Below are 15029 nucleotides of genomic sequence, written 5' to 3'. Positions count from 1 at the left end.
ACAACCTTCTCTGGCAGTGCCTAGTTGTGTTATGGCATCTCACATTTTCCCTAACCACACAGAACACCCTCCACCACCAACCTCCTCCTCCTCTTCTCTCTCTCTCTCACACACGCCCTTGGCTTGTAAGTATCCTTCCTTCTCCTAGCAGTTTCCTAGGATCTTAGCCCACTACTCTCCAGAGCTGGCTTGAATGGCCACTCTACCCAAGGGCACTAAGAATAAGCAAAAGTCCCCACCCCACACTGTCTTTTAAGTAAACAAGCCCCCAGAAGCAAACTGCTGGAACTAAACAGCATCATCACAACCTGTTCCAGTGTGGCAGATCCTTGTCCATGATCTTGTCCCTATCTGAATGTAAACAATCCACTGACAATTCACACTTACCCTGTGCCCAGGGCTTTTGCCATTAAAACCATCTTAAGGAGCCCAAATCCCTGTGCAGACCACTCTGCAGTTAGAGGCTGAGGCCCGTCAACTGCAGCTGGGTACCAATCTAACATGTCTCTGCCTGCTGGGCAAAAGCCACAGCTGCAATGTGCTCTCGAGAAAAAAGGGGGGTCAGGCCAAAGGAGCTCCCTGTCAGTGTTTTTCAGTGTTCCCAGTGCAAAGATAAAATTTCACTTCCACAGGACTACACAAACTAAAAATAAAATAAAATAAAGCCATCTAGTTCTGTATCATTTTCCCCGTGGTCAGGTCCCATTCAGGTCACTGGTTATGCACAGAAATTGGTTATGAACAGTTGCGTGGTTCCGCTCTGCCTGGAGTTGAAGGCCGTCAGCCAGCCCATGCCCTCTGTGATGCCCGAGAGCACCGCAGACAAAGATACTCACTTGTGGGAGGTTCGGCCGAGGGTAAAGAGGGAATCCGGTCAGCTTTTCCTTGAGGCATCAGCAGTGGCTTCCTTAGGTTTCCTTTCACAATCCCCGAATCTGGTTTAAAGTAGGCACAGCATGTCAAGGACAGGGCAAGGAAACGCTGTGCCGTTTCCTCAGGATTGAGAGGGCAGGAGAGAAAACCAATGAACAAATGCCTGTCACCATGTCATCATCTATTTTCCCAATTCTGAGTCACTTCCTATTTCTAATTCCTCAAAGATGCCATTAAATGTATGATGAAGAAATTCCTACATAATTACACCAACTCATTACACACAAGGTGTGATGGTTCCTTTCACATGGGCTGAGTCAGTCACCAACCAGAAGTCCTGAATCTGTATTGACAAGTCTGAATCTTCTACAAGTCCTCAGGACTCCAGGCAGCCATCAGTCATTCTGAGCTGGCAGATGAGATGACACCCGTGCGCTATGTCAGTTCTAAAGCTCCTTGAAATGAGACTCATGGACATGGACAAAAGTGAAATGGTTACCAGATGGAGGGGAGTGAGGAGAGGGGAGTGAGGAGGGACAAATACACAGTGATGGAAAATGATGACTCTGGGTGATGGGCACACAACGCAATCAATAGTTCAAATGCTATAGAGATGTTTATCTGAAACCTACGTATTCTTATTGACCAATGTCACCCCATGAAATTTAATTTCTAAATAAAAAAGAAATAAGTAAACTTTCTTGAAACAGAGGAAATCATTCAAGACAATACCACTCCCCCTTTCGTTCTGGCTCACACACTTCATGTGGTTCACAAACCTTAATATACTCAAGAGTTATCGAGGGAATTTTGGGGCGATGCAATTCTTCCCTATTTTCCAGTGATGGTTACTCAACTGGACACTAAAAGTGTGAATTTTACCCAATAAAAGGGTAAATTTTAAATTATTTTATTTTTAGAGAGAACAAAGGGATAGGGAGAGGAAGGGAGAGAGGGAGGGAGGGAGAGGAAGAGAGGGAAGGAGAAGAAGGAAGACAGGGAGGGAGAGGAAGAAAGAGAGGGAGGGAGAGGAAGGGAGGGAGGGAAGGAGAGAAACACCAATTTGTTGTTCCACTTATTTATGCATTCATTGGTTGATTCTTGTGTGTGCCCTGATCAGGGCTTGAACTTTGGAGTATCAGGATGACACCCTAACCAACTGAGCTACCCAGCCAGTGCCTTAATTTAAAAAAATTTAAATCACCTAGAGAATTTATTAGTTCTGGTTAAGTAGGCCCGAGATGGGTCCAAGAAACCATCTACAACCATTACATTTTAATCAGCATTCCCTGTTACTTCTTACACAGGTGGTCCAATGGTCACATTCAGAAAAAAATGTTGTGTGCACAGCAAGGTCCATCACACCCTCCATCAGAAGTCCCACCAACAACAGCGGCTTCTGCACACCTAGCTAGGAGAAGAGCAAAGGATGCTGGACTGAGCCACTGGGCAGTCGCTATGCAGACCTGGATTCTCTGCCTCAACTTCTCTTCTTTTTCTTTTTTTAACAGTCTGTAAATGGTTTTACTCAAAACTGCTTTGAGTAGTGGTGGACATGTCTGCACCTTGGCAGAGATGCCAGCTGAACTCCAGCACTGGGGTCTGGGAACCCAGACTTCCACATCAAGTTGTAGTGGAGTGATGTGGATTGAGGAACATCTACTGTGAGAAATAGGCCATCACACAGAGACACCTATTAGAACATCATTTCCATTCCTATTCCCCATTTGCCCTGTGCTCAGTTGCAGAGACTTTTATAATAAGACCCAGAAAGCCTGACCAGGTGGTGGCGCAGTGGATACAGCGTTGGGACTGGGATGCAGAGGACCCAGGTTTGAGACCCCAAGGTCGCCAGCTTGAGCATGGGCTCATCTGGTTGAGCAAAGTCACTGGCTTGAGCAAGGGGTTACTTGGTCTGCTGTAGCCCCCCGGTCAAGGCACATATGAGAAAGCAACCATTGAACAACTGCAGGGGTCTCAAACGCGGGCCGCGAGTTTGAGACCCCTGAACTAAGGTGTCGCAACAAAAAACTGATGATTCATGTTTCTCATCTCTCTCCGTTCCTGTCTGTCTGTTCCTATCTATCCCTCTCTCTGACTCTCTCAGTTTAAAAAAAAAAAAAGACCCAGAAAAAGCAGGTTCCTGTAGTTCTCCAACATCGTGTCCTGGCCAAGGCCCTTTGAGCAGGGTCCAGGCATTCCTAATTTTCCTGACAGAATTCAATTCCCACATTCCTATAAGTCAACAGCACTTGAGAAAGAGCCAATTCTGCATCCTCTTTCTTTTCTCTTCCTCAAGGATCCTTTGTCAGGTAAAATCAGTCTTGGTAAGTCCATCCTGAGCGTGTCTGATGTTCAACCTCCCAATTTTTCATGCCCTTGTGTAACATGCTTTCATTTCAATCTGAGATAACTAAAAGGGGCGAACCCTAAAAGTACTGTGTATTACTATAACCCCTTAAAGCTTAGAAACAGTGTTTTAAATTCTACAAAACAAAACATTTTTATCTTTGATGACACCTTTTTCATGTACTAGTCTCCGTTCTGATGGCAAATCTAAGGAAAAAAAAATGCACTTTTAAAACTAGCAGTGACTTAAACTGCTCCAACGGCTTTCAAGCAGCTCAGAAGTTTATTACCAAATATGGTTGGCTAACCAGTTTACAATCTATGCTGCCGAGGGTGGGCTGTGTGTGACCTCCAGTCAGCTATTCTGTGTCTTGGGGAACACAGGACATTGTTGCAATAAATGCGGCCTTCTTCCATACCCCTCTTCTCTCAGAAGGTGATTAGAATTAACAAGACTGTCAGGAGCACCCCTCTCAGAAAGCACTCCTCTTGAAGAAAAGGCCTTGAAAACCAAAGGGAGCCAGAGACAAGGTGTATTCCCAGTTTCTGGGCTTAGACTTCAGTCTCTACCTCCCCCCACACATGGCCACCTACCCTCCCCAGATTATGAAGCCACAAATACACTGACCCATTTGGCCACGGCAATCCCAGAGGAGTTCTAACCCAGCTGTGGAAAAAGGCATCTCTTGAGCTCAAACCTCTGCTTGGAAATCTTCCTGTTCACGCATTCCCACTGAGATCAACTTACAGGTGAATGTACAAGAACAGATTTTTGTATCAGGTTTTCTGTGTAAACCATTAAGCTCCTGGGTACTATTTTATACAGCCTCAATATGACATTTCCTGGCAGCTGAGTTTTTAAGTTTGGGAAAAGATGCACAAACCACAAATGAATCTTCTAAACTGTATTTGAAAGTGACAAAACATTTGGAACTGAAATCTCTCTAGAGACAAGGCCCTGATCAGAGTCTGTCCCCAACCATAAAGTTGTACATTAATTGTACACTCAGAACAGCAACAAGTGATCTTTGGCACTAGAATGGGTAATCTTTAGCTGTTCACACAATATCCAAACTGCATACCACAAAACATTAAATTGATAATTAACAGTTGAATTTTATATTGAAATCATCTTAAAAAGTTGGAAGGCCCTAATTAAGTTTTTCAGTATCAATATCCTAAACATACCGAACACTTAATGCCTGAGGTAGAGACTTGTGTAACAAGAGATTTATTAAACACAATTGAAAGTACAATAAAGAAAAAGATTTCCAATCTTGGAAGCATATAAACAAATGTTTTTGTTGATTCAACAAGCCAACCCTGAAATGCAGAACTTTTTTAAAATTTCTGCAGAGATTATGCATGGGAGTAGGACTTGCTTTTGTTTGAACTTCTGCATTTTAGAATACTATGGATTGCTTCTTTAAAAAGTAGGATTATTCACATGACCCAAATTGCCTTAACATCATTATTCAAAAACACAAAAATGCAATAGCAACAACATATAAAATCTTTTAAACTCGGCATGATGTGTGGCCAGAATGAATAACAAGTATGCAATTCAGCCTAATGATTCTAACATTTGACAGTGGCTATGGATTAGTACAGATTTATGATATATAGATGAGTTGCAACTCTGTTCCTAAACTCTGCACTATAGAGGTGCAGAGCTTTATTATTTTCAGGTGGTAAGACTCTTCATGAGATTACATGATTTTATAAAGATAAAATTAACCTAACACCTGGATCCTTCCTATTAAAATGACCAGCAACTGTGTATCTTTGACTTCAGGTACTTTCTTTCAGTCAGGAAAGATCCTTCCTTTACAAAAAGGCATTTCTTGAAGTAGGTCCAAATAGAACACATTTGCCTTTTATTGAAAGCTTGCTAGCCAAGAATGTATCATAAACTATAGATGTTATTTTTAGAAGTATACTGTCTCTTAAATAAAACAATGTATAAAGATGGACATTCATAAACGAGGAAAAGCATGAGTATAACAGGAATAACATTTACTCCTGTTCTTGGTATGAATTGCGTAGAGAAAGTAAGTGTTTTAAACCATCACTGATTCCCGTGATAAGAGCAGGAAGCACATCTTACTACCATCACAGTTCTTTCAACTTCTTTTTTTTTTTTTTGGAAGCTCCAAGTTCTGACAAATGACCAATAATTGATAGTTGGTCTTCTAATACCTTTACCGTGGGTTCGGTCTAACTACTTCATAACACTGCTGAGAGGTAAGCGGCTATTGAAACTTGGGAAAGTAAACTGCCGAATTTCATACTAAGAAAAAAATGACAGACTTAAGGTACCTAATGATGACTTTTCTCTTTAGAAATATAGGTGTCCTTCTAAAAGACATGTGGGAATCCTAGCCTTCAGAAACATATTAGTTGGCAAAGTTCATTTTAATCAAAGTAATTCTACAGACATTAGGTATTAGACAAGGAAAATCCCCAGAAAAAACTGACTTTGAATGAAAGAACACTTGTGGTTTTAAACGAAATATCGAAAGAGGCAAAACTAAGTCATCGAGCAAACTCAAAGCCACAAAATGAACATTAACATTTCTTTAGGGGAAAATGTTATCTGATTCCCCCTTCAAATTTGAACTAAGAAAAAAGCCTGTTCATTTTTAAATCTCTCTGAATAGATTTTTTTTTTTTGTATTTTTCCGAAGCTGGAAACGGGGAGACAGTCAGACAGACTCCCGCATGTGCCCGACCGGGATCCATCCGGCAGGCCCACCAGGGGCGATGCTCTGCCCATCCCGGGCGTCGCTCTGTCGCAACCAGAGCCACTCTAGCGCCTGGGGCAGAGGCCAAGGAGCCATCCCCAGCACCCGGGCCATCTTTTTGCTCCAATGGAGCCTCGGCTGCGGGTGGGGAAGAGAGAGACAGAGAGGAAGGAGAGGAGGAGGGGTGGAGAAGCAGGTGGGTGCCTCTCCTGTGTGCCCTGGCCGGGAATCGAACCCGGGACTTCCCCACGCCAGGCCGACGCTCTACCACTGAGCCAACCGGCCAGGGCCTCTGACTAGATTTTAAAAGGCGAAATATTTATGCGATCTGAAGAGAAACCTGAGTATCTCTCTGAATAGATTTTAAGGAAGATGAGCAAAGGACATACCACATCTAAATAAATCCAACAGTATGCTAAGGTATATAAACATGATGATCATATCCTGATTGTAGTATATGAAGAAGTATATGAAGAACTAAACAGTCAACTTCCATTCAGAGAAGCAAATATCATGACAGATCATGTCCTATATGTCAATTCAAAGAAATATGATTTTAACAGGAAAAAAATGCTGACAGGCTTTTTATACAAATACCCACAAGTTCCAGGACACTAGCCAGACTACTTTTATAGATTCAATGTAGACGCAATCAGTGGGTTAAACTAGACACTGACACGGCCCTTTTCTTAAGGTAGGTTGACAAGTATCATTAGGAGAAATGGCTTTGGCAAAATCTCATGTTCAAAGGCCGAAAGCAATACACCGAGAAAGCAGTGAGAACTGAGCAACCCACATCATAATGAAAAGTTTACTGAGAGAATAAAAGTAGATTTTTAAATGTGTATGCACATGTGAAGTGACCCAGAATATCTTTATACCTAACTTTACGAAGGTGAAAAATTATCCAGACACAAAAGATAACATCATCAGCACTAGCCAAGGTGAAAAAAAACCAGGGGCCCTGTCTGCAGAAACTGAGTGGACGCTTCCGGGGCCGAATGTCTGCCTGGCATTTCTGCCTGACTCGTCCCTCTCCATCACGCTCAAATCCCCAGCCTTTCTGCTGGCAAAGCCATGCTGTTCTCCCTCAGGCTCTGAAGAGATGGATGTGAGTGTATGTATATTTTGCCCTTCAATTAAAAATCTGCTTGAAGCTCTAGTGACTTAAGAATTAATTGGTAGTTTTGTATCTTAGCTAGACTTAAGTATTTAAAATCTTGCTTGTTTTCTTATTAGAATATTTTAATTTCCTTAATTAAACATTTGGTTTGAAGAAACTGTGCATGTCTATTAAATATCCAGAATACACACATGTATAATTTTCTAAAATTTGCCCTTCAGTCTCACCTGAACTTACTTTTTGCTTAAGATATTTAGAGATCCTGAGGAACTTCCCTAGGTCAAAATTTATAAATTAAAAAAAAAAAAGCAAAATAAAGGTAATTGCATGGCTAGAAAATAAGCTTAAATTTTCTGAGTTTCTTTTGTTTTGGGGATGGGAGTAATGCAATGAAAAATAAAAGGAAAAAAGAAAGAAAAAGAACAGTATAAAGGTGCTGTTCTAGGATTCTCCTCAATAATGGAAACTGGCATTTTAAAATTAAGACATAAAAAAATAGTATTTTTGGAATTTCAAAGTCAGAGGTGGCTTGTGATAGCTTCCTTTTGGAAAAGAGGGAGACACCCGACATGAAATGCTCCCTGGTGAAGCCAAAGCCCCTTCCTTTAAACTTGTATCAAGCTCTTACTCAGCAGCTCATAAACTGTAAGACAAACGACATGAACGTGACTGCAGAGCAAGGCTCTCCAACATAATACAAGGTTGAAAATGGCAATGAAATACTGCAAAGTATTAATGTTACGAGAATATTAATGTCTGTCACTGACAAATAGATATGCCTAATATATTTATAGGGAATAAATACTGAAATTCTCTTTAGGTCTATTTGCAGATAAAATCCCTGGTCTGACTGGTCTTCCAGACAGAAATCTACATTGGCAGAAGTACGCGAATTACAAAAGCTCCACGGTAAATTATAAAAAATAAGGAACTTGGATTTAGGCTTTCTACCATATGCAGCACAATTAGCTTTGAGTATTCTTAGCTTACAAGGGGATTTCTGTATATCTAATGTTAACATATATAAAGAAACTATCCATTACTGGTTTCTTAAGAAATTAGAGGCTGGTTTCTGTATAGAGATTTAAGGCAAATTAAAAAGTCCACAACTAAACATCCTATTAGGGTTCATTTTTCAGGCGTGACTTTGCTTTGTGACAGAGGAATTTTAACAATAACTCTAGCCAATGACTCCACACTGCTACAGAACTAGGGAGGATCAGCCTTTTGAAGGACCTTAAATTATATACACACCATCAAAGCATATACTGGCAATGCTTGATAACTAAAGAAATCCTGAAGTGAATCCTTTCTCTTCTTTGAAAATACAAACAAGTATTTCAAAGACTAGATACAACTCTGGGCACATGAATGAGATGCAAAGATTTCTCAAGTAAAGAAGAAAAGATCTCAGCCTCTTTCTACTATGGAATTTCTAAGACTGAAAACTGCTTCTTCCTCCTCCTTACATATTTCAAATCCCTGCAACACGAGAGGCACTTTTATTAGGTGTAGCATCTATTAAAACTTTAAACCCAGGGTGGAATTTGCTGAACAAAGTAACAACACTAGCCTAGTAGGCATTATGTTAGGATTTTCCCCCTTTAATATAAAAGTGTAACTACAGTGGTCCAATGTGTACAAGTACAAAAAAGTTCTCATACTAAAAAAAAAAAAAAAAAAAGTACCATAATACTGTGTACATACAAAAACTGTTCAACAAAAATGATTTAAATATATCTGTTCTTTTCCAGATCTGGAAGACACAAATGTAAAGTTCTATAACTGTATTATTGCTGGAACATGTGCCCAGGAACACTGTTTCCCTTCTTTTCCCCGTCCCAGCCCTGCCTCGGAGTCCCCTGAGCTCGGATCACAAGCCAACAGCATCCCTGAAGATAACCAGAGCCAAATGTTTACTCAATGGAAGTCATTATTCAGTGAGCCGTTGCTTACCATAAACTCTGAAAAGCACAGGTTTTAAGCCCAGCCAAGATTAAATCCAGACGGAGGTCTTCCCATTCCCTGATTTGCTACTCGCACTGCTTTTGTTGGACCCAGCTTTAGACCCCACTTTGGCTTTTTTTTCCCGGGGAACATGAGAGTTGTTTTGGTGATTGTAGGCCTGGATTGCTAGATCCAAGCGTTCCTGAGCCATTCTAATCTCCCGCTGCAGAGTCTCCAGGTCAGCTGGGAGGTGCTCCTCATGGCTGCCGTACTGTTGTTCCTGGGCAATGTTGGCCTTGTTTTGCTTGTAGGCAATCTTAGCATTGGACAGTTCGGTGTACTGGATTTGATCTGGTTTGACGGCAATGTTATAGCCAGGGGGAGCAGATGGTGTATTCCAAGTGAAAGGATAATTATAAACACCCGGGTCTTCCAGTTCCCTTCTTTTACTGTTTAGTGAGTCTCGAATTGTCCCAAACCCTAAATGAAGCATCTCCCAAATGTTAAGCAATAGGCAAAGGCCTGTAACACCATACATTATCAGAAGGAAAATGGTCTTTTCAGTGGGTCTAGAAATAAAGCAGTCTATCTTATGAGGGCAAGGAACTCTACTGCACACATAAGACGCATGGACTTGGAAGCCATACAGAAAATACTGCCCTATCAGAAAACCCACCTCAAACATGGTCCTTGCCAGCAACTGCAGCACATAGATTTTCATGAGACCATCCTGCCGAATCCGCTGTCGACCATCATGCTTGGGTTTAGGCTGGTTCTGCTCTTTATTTTCTTTTTCACTTTCTAACTCCATTTCTGGATACATCATGGGATCCTCTTCATGGTCCTCTTCTGTTTCTTCCAGAGCCCGGTGCTGTTTCCAACGCATTGCATAGGGTTTGCTCCGAGCTGCCTTCTTGTCTACTTCACCATGCTCCATTTTGGCAATCTTATGAATGGCATAGCCCAGGTACATCACAGACGGGGTTGCCACCAGGATGATCTGGAACACCCAGAAGCGCACATGGGAGAGGGGTGCAAAGGCATCATAGCAGACATTCTCACAGCCTGGCTGCTCTGTGTTGCACACAAATTTGCTTTGCTCATCATAATAGATGGACTCTCCTCCTACAGCTGTAAGGACAATACGGAAGACAATCAGGACAGTGAGCCAGATCTTCCCCACAAATGTGGAGTGGTTGTGGATCTCCTCTAGCAGACGAGTCAGAAAGCTCCAGCTCATGGTGACTGAACTGCTTTGCCCTGATAAAAATGGAAAAATATCAAAGGAAAAATCAACAAATATTAAAATCTTAACAATTTAATTTTTTTACTGATATTTCTAGAAACTATTTTTCTGCATACTTGAAATCTAACTTCAAGGCTCATACGAGAATGACTGTTAAGATACATTGTGTCTCACTCGACTACCCTCTGGTAGGACAATTCACCTCAGTCTATGAACAGTTGTTTGGGCCACCAAACTTGAAAGTCTGGTTTGCTTTCATGTCTTCCCTAATTTAAAGGGTAAAATTGTAGCCATCATTTCAGATGTAGTTCTCAGACACAGTATACTGGATTCTTTACATACACTATTATTTCATAAGGCCTTCAGAACTTTGTGATATATAGATAAGAAATAAGAAACTATTTGGTCCAGTCATGATAAGACTAACACTGAGAATATAATGGAGACACTTAGGCTAGACTCCATTGTGAAGAAGTTCCTTATTAGGAAACCTAAATTGTAGACCTGGTGACAAAGTATTAAGAATAATTTAAAAGATGGTAAAGCTGCAAATAACTGCAATGATCAAGAACTAAAACAAAATCGAATGTCCAAATGATGTGGAGATGTTTTCTCTAAATCTATGTACTCTAGTTGACCAATGTCACCCTGTTAAAATTGTCTAAAAAAAAGAACTAAATAAAACAAGACAGAAAGGAACTAGGAAAATACTCCCTGGCCAGGCCGCACAGCATAGTAAACGCTAGGATTCTGTATTGTTTATGGTGAATGTTAAAAAATGTCTACAAATTGAATTGTGAGAACATTAAATCCACTCAATAGGCAAATCCATTTAAAACAGCATTAGAACTATGTCCAGAATCCTGGTAAAAACTATCTAAATAAGGTAATGTATATAAAATCCCGAATGCTCCCTCTGACACTAAGTACCCCTAGCATTTCTCCATCTCTTCTTTCCTCTCCCAGTTTATTTCTCCAGATTATGGTGATTATCAGCATCATCAGTTTAAATACACTTTACCTGTTATCCAGAACTGCTATCCAAAATTTTCTTAGAGTAATGATGTCTTGCTTACAATTTTTCCAGATTCCCTCTAGAAAGAAAGAAGAGAGAGAGAGAAGGTCATAGGCTTCCACAGAAAACAATGAATCACTAAAATGTCATTTTCAGAAAGAAAATTTTCTATGTACCACGGGAATCAACCAGCATGAGATGAAAAGAGGCTTGAATTTGAATATTACTGTTTTCTTCACCCACACAGTAGTGACCCAAAGAGTCTTAAGTCACTGTAGTTTAAGAAAATATGACAGGAAAATGAGTCACTCATGAAAATCTGAAGCAGATGAACTCAGGCACCTATAGGAAAAAGCCCAAGCAGAAAAATCTCAACAAATTTAAAGTGGGTCAGTAGAGGCCTTGTAGAAATCCTCACCCTGCATGCTCTATTCCTGCTCTATCCCTGGAGCAGCCACTACTTCTCACTAGGATTTCAGCAGCCAACTAGGAGCAAGCTGTTTAGTTAAAACACCCAACAGCTGGCTCTCAGTCACAGGGACACCCGTGTCCCACAAGAGGTGATTTACAGATTCAACTACTCACAGAAAGAAAACAGCTGCACCTGTATTACGCTTAAAAAAAAAAATCCAAGATAAATTACTGCTCATTACCAAGTTCTGCCAACTCTGAATAGCTATGGTCAAGATTCATCCATTAGGCGCCAACTTTGTTCATTTATTAATTTAATAAATGAAATTTAAACAATTCCTAAGTGTTATGTATGTGTTCATAGTAACTTAAAATTAGTTCTGGAGAGTAAGATACAGGAAAAGAAAAATAGAACAGTTTTTAAAAGACCAACGGAAAAAAAAGGTGCAGGCACCTAACTAACATGTAAGTATCAAGATTTACATACAGACCCTGGCTGGTTGGCTCAGTGGTAGAGTGTCGGCCTGACATGTGAATGTCCCAGGTTCGATTCTCAGTCAGGGCATGCAGGAGAAGCACCATCTGTCTCTCCACCCCTCTCCCACTCTCTTCTCTCTCTTCTCCTCCCCTCCTGCAGCTATGGCTTGATTGGAGTGGGTTGGCCCTGGGTGCTGAGGATGGCTCCATGACCTCTGCATCAGGCCCTAAAAAAATGGCTCCAGTAGCAACAAAACAAGCACCCCAGATGGGTAGAGCATAGCCCCCTGGTGGCCTTGAGGGGTGGATCCTGGTCGGGGCATATGCGGGAGTCTATCTCTACCTCCCTTCCTCTCACTAAGAAAAATAAAAAAAATAAAATAAAATAATAAAATAAAATATTTACATACAGAATCTGACCACATAAAGATCTCATCATATGATTTCAAGTACAACTAACATATTCAGCCCTGATGTCCAACTGAGCTCACCACTTCTTCAATCACTGAATACGCAAGTTATAAAACCACAAAACAAGAAGTAAATAATATGCAATCATTAAATGCTGATGTAAAGCAGGTTTCCAACACAAAGTGCCAAAATTATTCACAATCACAAGTTCAGACTCAAATTTTCCCCAAACTCCACATTCAAAGCTTTCCCAAGTCAGAAATTCTACTTGTTCCAATATATCAAGATGGTGAAAGTACGATTGTTACTTGCTTAGAAAACTTAACCTCTACACCTCCAGCCGTACCAAAGATATCTTTTCTCTTTTTTTAAAGATTTTATTTATTGATTTTACAGAGAGGAAAGAGAGATGAGGGGAACGAGACGTATCAATTCACAGCTGCTTCATTTTAGTTGTTCATTGATTGCTTGTATGTGCATTGAGGCCAGGCCAAAGATATGTTTTTTGTTTTTTAGTGAGAGAGACAGGAAGGGAGATGAGAAGCATCAACTCATAGTTGCAGCACCTTAGATGTTCATTGATTGCTTTCTCATATGTGTCTTGACTGGGGGATCCAGCCGAGCCAGTGACCTTGAGCTCAAGCCAGATGAGCCCACGCTCAAGCCTGCGACCCTGGGGTTTCGAACCTGGGTCCTCAGGCCGACACTCTAAGCCAGTGGTTCCCAATCCCCGGGTCGCAGACTGGTACCGGTCTGTGGGCCATTTGGTACCAGTCCACAGAGAAAGAATAAATAACTTACATTATTTCCATTTTATTTATATTTAAGTTTGAACCATGTTTTATTTTTTTTAAAATGACCAGATTCCCTCTGTTATAGCCGTCTAAGACTCACTCTTGACGCTTGTCTCAGTCACGTGATACATTTATCCATCCCACCCTAAAGGCTGGTCCGTGAAAATATTTTCTGACATTAAACCGGTCCATGGCCCAAAAAAGGTTGGGGATCACTGCTCTAAGCCACTACACCACCACAGGTCAGGCATTTTTTTTTTAATTAAAAAAATTTATTCTGACCAGGCGGTGGTGCAGTGGATAGTGTCAGACTGGGATGCTGAGGACCCAAGTTCGAGACCCTGAGGTCGCCAGCTTGAGCGCAGGCTCATCTGGTTTGAGCAAAAAAGCTCACCAGCTTGGACCCAAGGTCGCTGGCTCGAGCAAGGGGTTACTCAGTCTTCTGAAGGCCCGTGGTCAAGGCACATATGAGAAAACAATCAATGAACAACTAAGGTGTCGCAATGTGCAACGAAAGACTAATGATTGATGCTTCTCATCTCTCCATTCCTGTCTGTTCCTGTCTATCCCTCTCTCTGACTCTCTGTCTCTGTGAAAAAATAAAAATTAAATTAAAAATTATTGATTTTAGTGAGAGGGAGGGATAGAGACAGGAACATGGAGCTGCTCCTGTATGTGCCCTGACAGGGGAGTCAAAGCAGCAACCTCCACACTCCAGGATGATGCTCCAACCAACCAAGTTATCCAGTCAAAACTTAATTTTTATTGATTTTTAGAGAGAACAGAGGAAGGGCAAGAGAGGGGAAGGGGGAAGGGAAGTATTTGTTGTTCCACACAGTTGCATATTCTTTGGTTGCTTTCTGTGTGTGCCCTGACCAGGGATTGGGCCCACAGCCTTGTTGTTTCAGGACAAGGCTCTTGACAGACAGAGCTAACCAGCCAAAGCCTGTGGTTTTTTGTGTGTGTGTGTGTTTTTTTAGCAAGAGACAGAGAGAGGGACAGATAGACACAGACAGGAAGGGAGAGAGATGAGAAGTATCAATTCTTCATTGCTAGTTATTCATTGATTGCTTTCTCATATGTGCCTTGACTGGGATGGGGGAGTCTCCAGCCAAGCCAGTGACCCCTTGCTCAAGCCAGCGACCATGGGGTCATGTCAATGATCCCACACTCAAGCCGGCAACCTTAGGATTTTGAACCTGGGTCTTCTGCGTCCCAGGCCAATGCTCTATTCACTGTACCACTGCCTAGTCAGGCTGTATTTATTTATTTATTTATTTATTTTTTACAGAGGAGAGGGAGAGACAGAGAGAGAGAAGGGGGGAGGAGCTGGAAGCATCAACTCCCATATGTGCCTTGACCAGGCAAGCCCAGGGTTTTGAACCGGCGACCTCAGCATTTCCAGGTCGACGCTTTATCCACTGCGCCACCACAGGTCAGGCCTATTTTTATTTTTTTTAAGATTTTACTGGCCCTGGCCAGTTGCTCAGTGGTAGAGCATCAGTCTGGTATACGGATGTCCTGGGTTCAATTCCCGGTCAAGGCACAAAGGAGAAGCGCCTATCTGCTTCTCCATCCCTCCCTCTCTAGCTTCTCTCTTTCTCTCCTCCCCATCCTGCAGCCATGGCTCGATTGGAGC

The 15029-nt window shown here is 41.6% G+C and overlaps 1 protein-coding gene across 4 annotated transcripts in view; it reads right to left on the bottom strand.

Moving 5' to 3' along the window:
- Window positions 1-278: 278 nt before the first annotated feature.
- Window positions 279-15029, bottom strand: part of GJC1 (gap junction protein gamma 1) — a 49040-nt gene continuing 34289 nt past the window's right edge. For 2 of the 4 annotated variants that reach the window (XM_066363944.1, XM_066363946.1), the window contains exons 2-3: window positions 11304-11376; window positions 5960-10296 (exon numbers count right to left, since the gene is read on the bottom strand). In XM_066363944.1, coding sequence (XP_066220041.1) covers window positions 9086-10276 — 1191 coding nt within the window. In that variant the 5' untranslated portion in view covers window positions 10277-10296; window positions 11304-11376 and the 3' untranslated portion in view covers window positions 5960-9085. Of the gene's footprint in view, window positions 936-5959; window positions 10297-11303; window positions 11377-15029 lie in introns of those variants that run through there. The other 2 variants (XM_066363947.1, XM_066363945.1) reach the window with 2 other exon arrangements.

The sequence above is a fragment of the Saccopteryx leptura genome, chromosome 2 (genome assembly GCF_036850995.1).
Source record: "Saccopteryx leptura isolate mSacLep1 chromosome 2, mSacLep1_pri_phased_curated, whole genome shotgun sequence".
NCBI lineage: Eukaryota > Metazoa > Chordata > Mammalia > Chiroptera > Emballonuridae > Saccopteryx > Saccopteryx leptura.
Note: the sequence above shows the minus strand (reverse complement) of the source record. Positions and strands in the feature narration are given on the sequence as shown.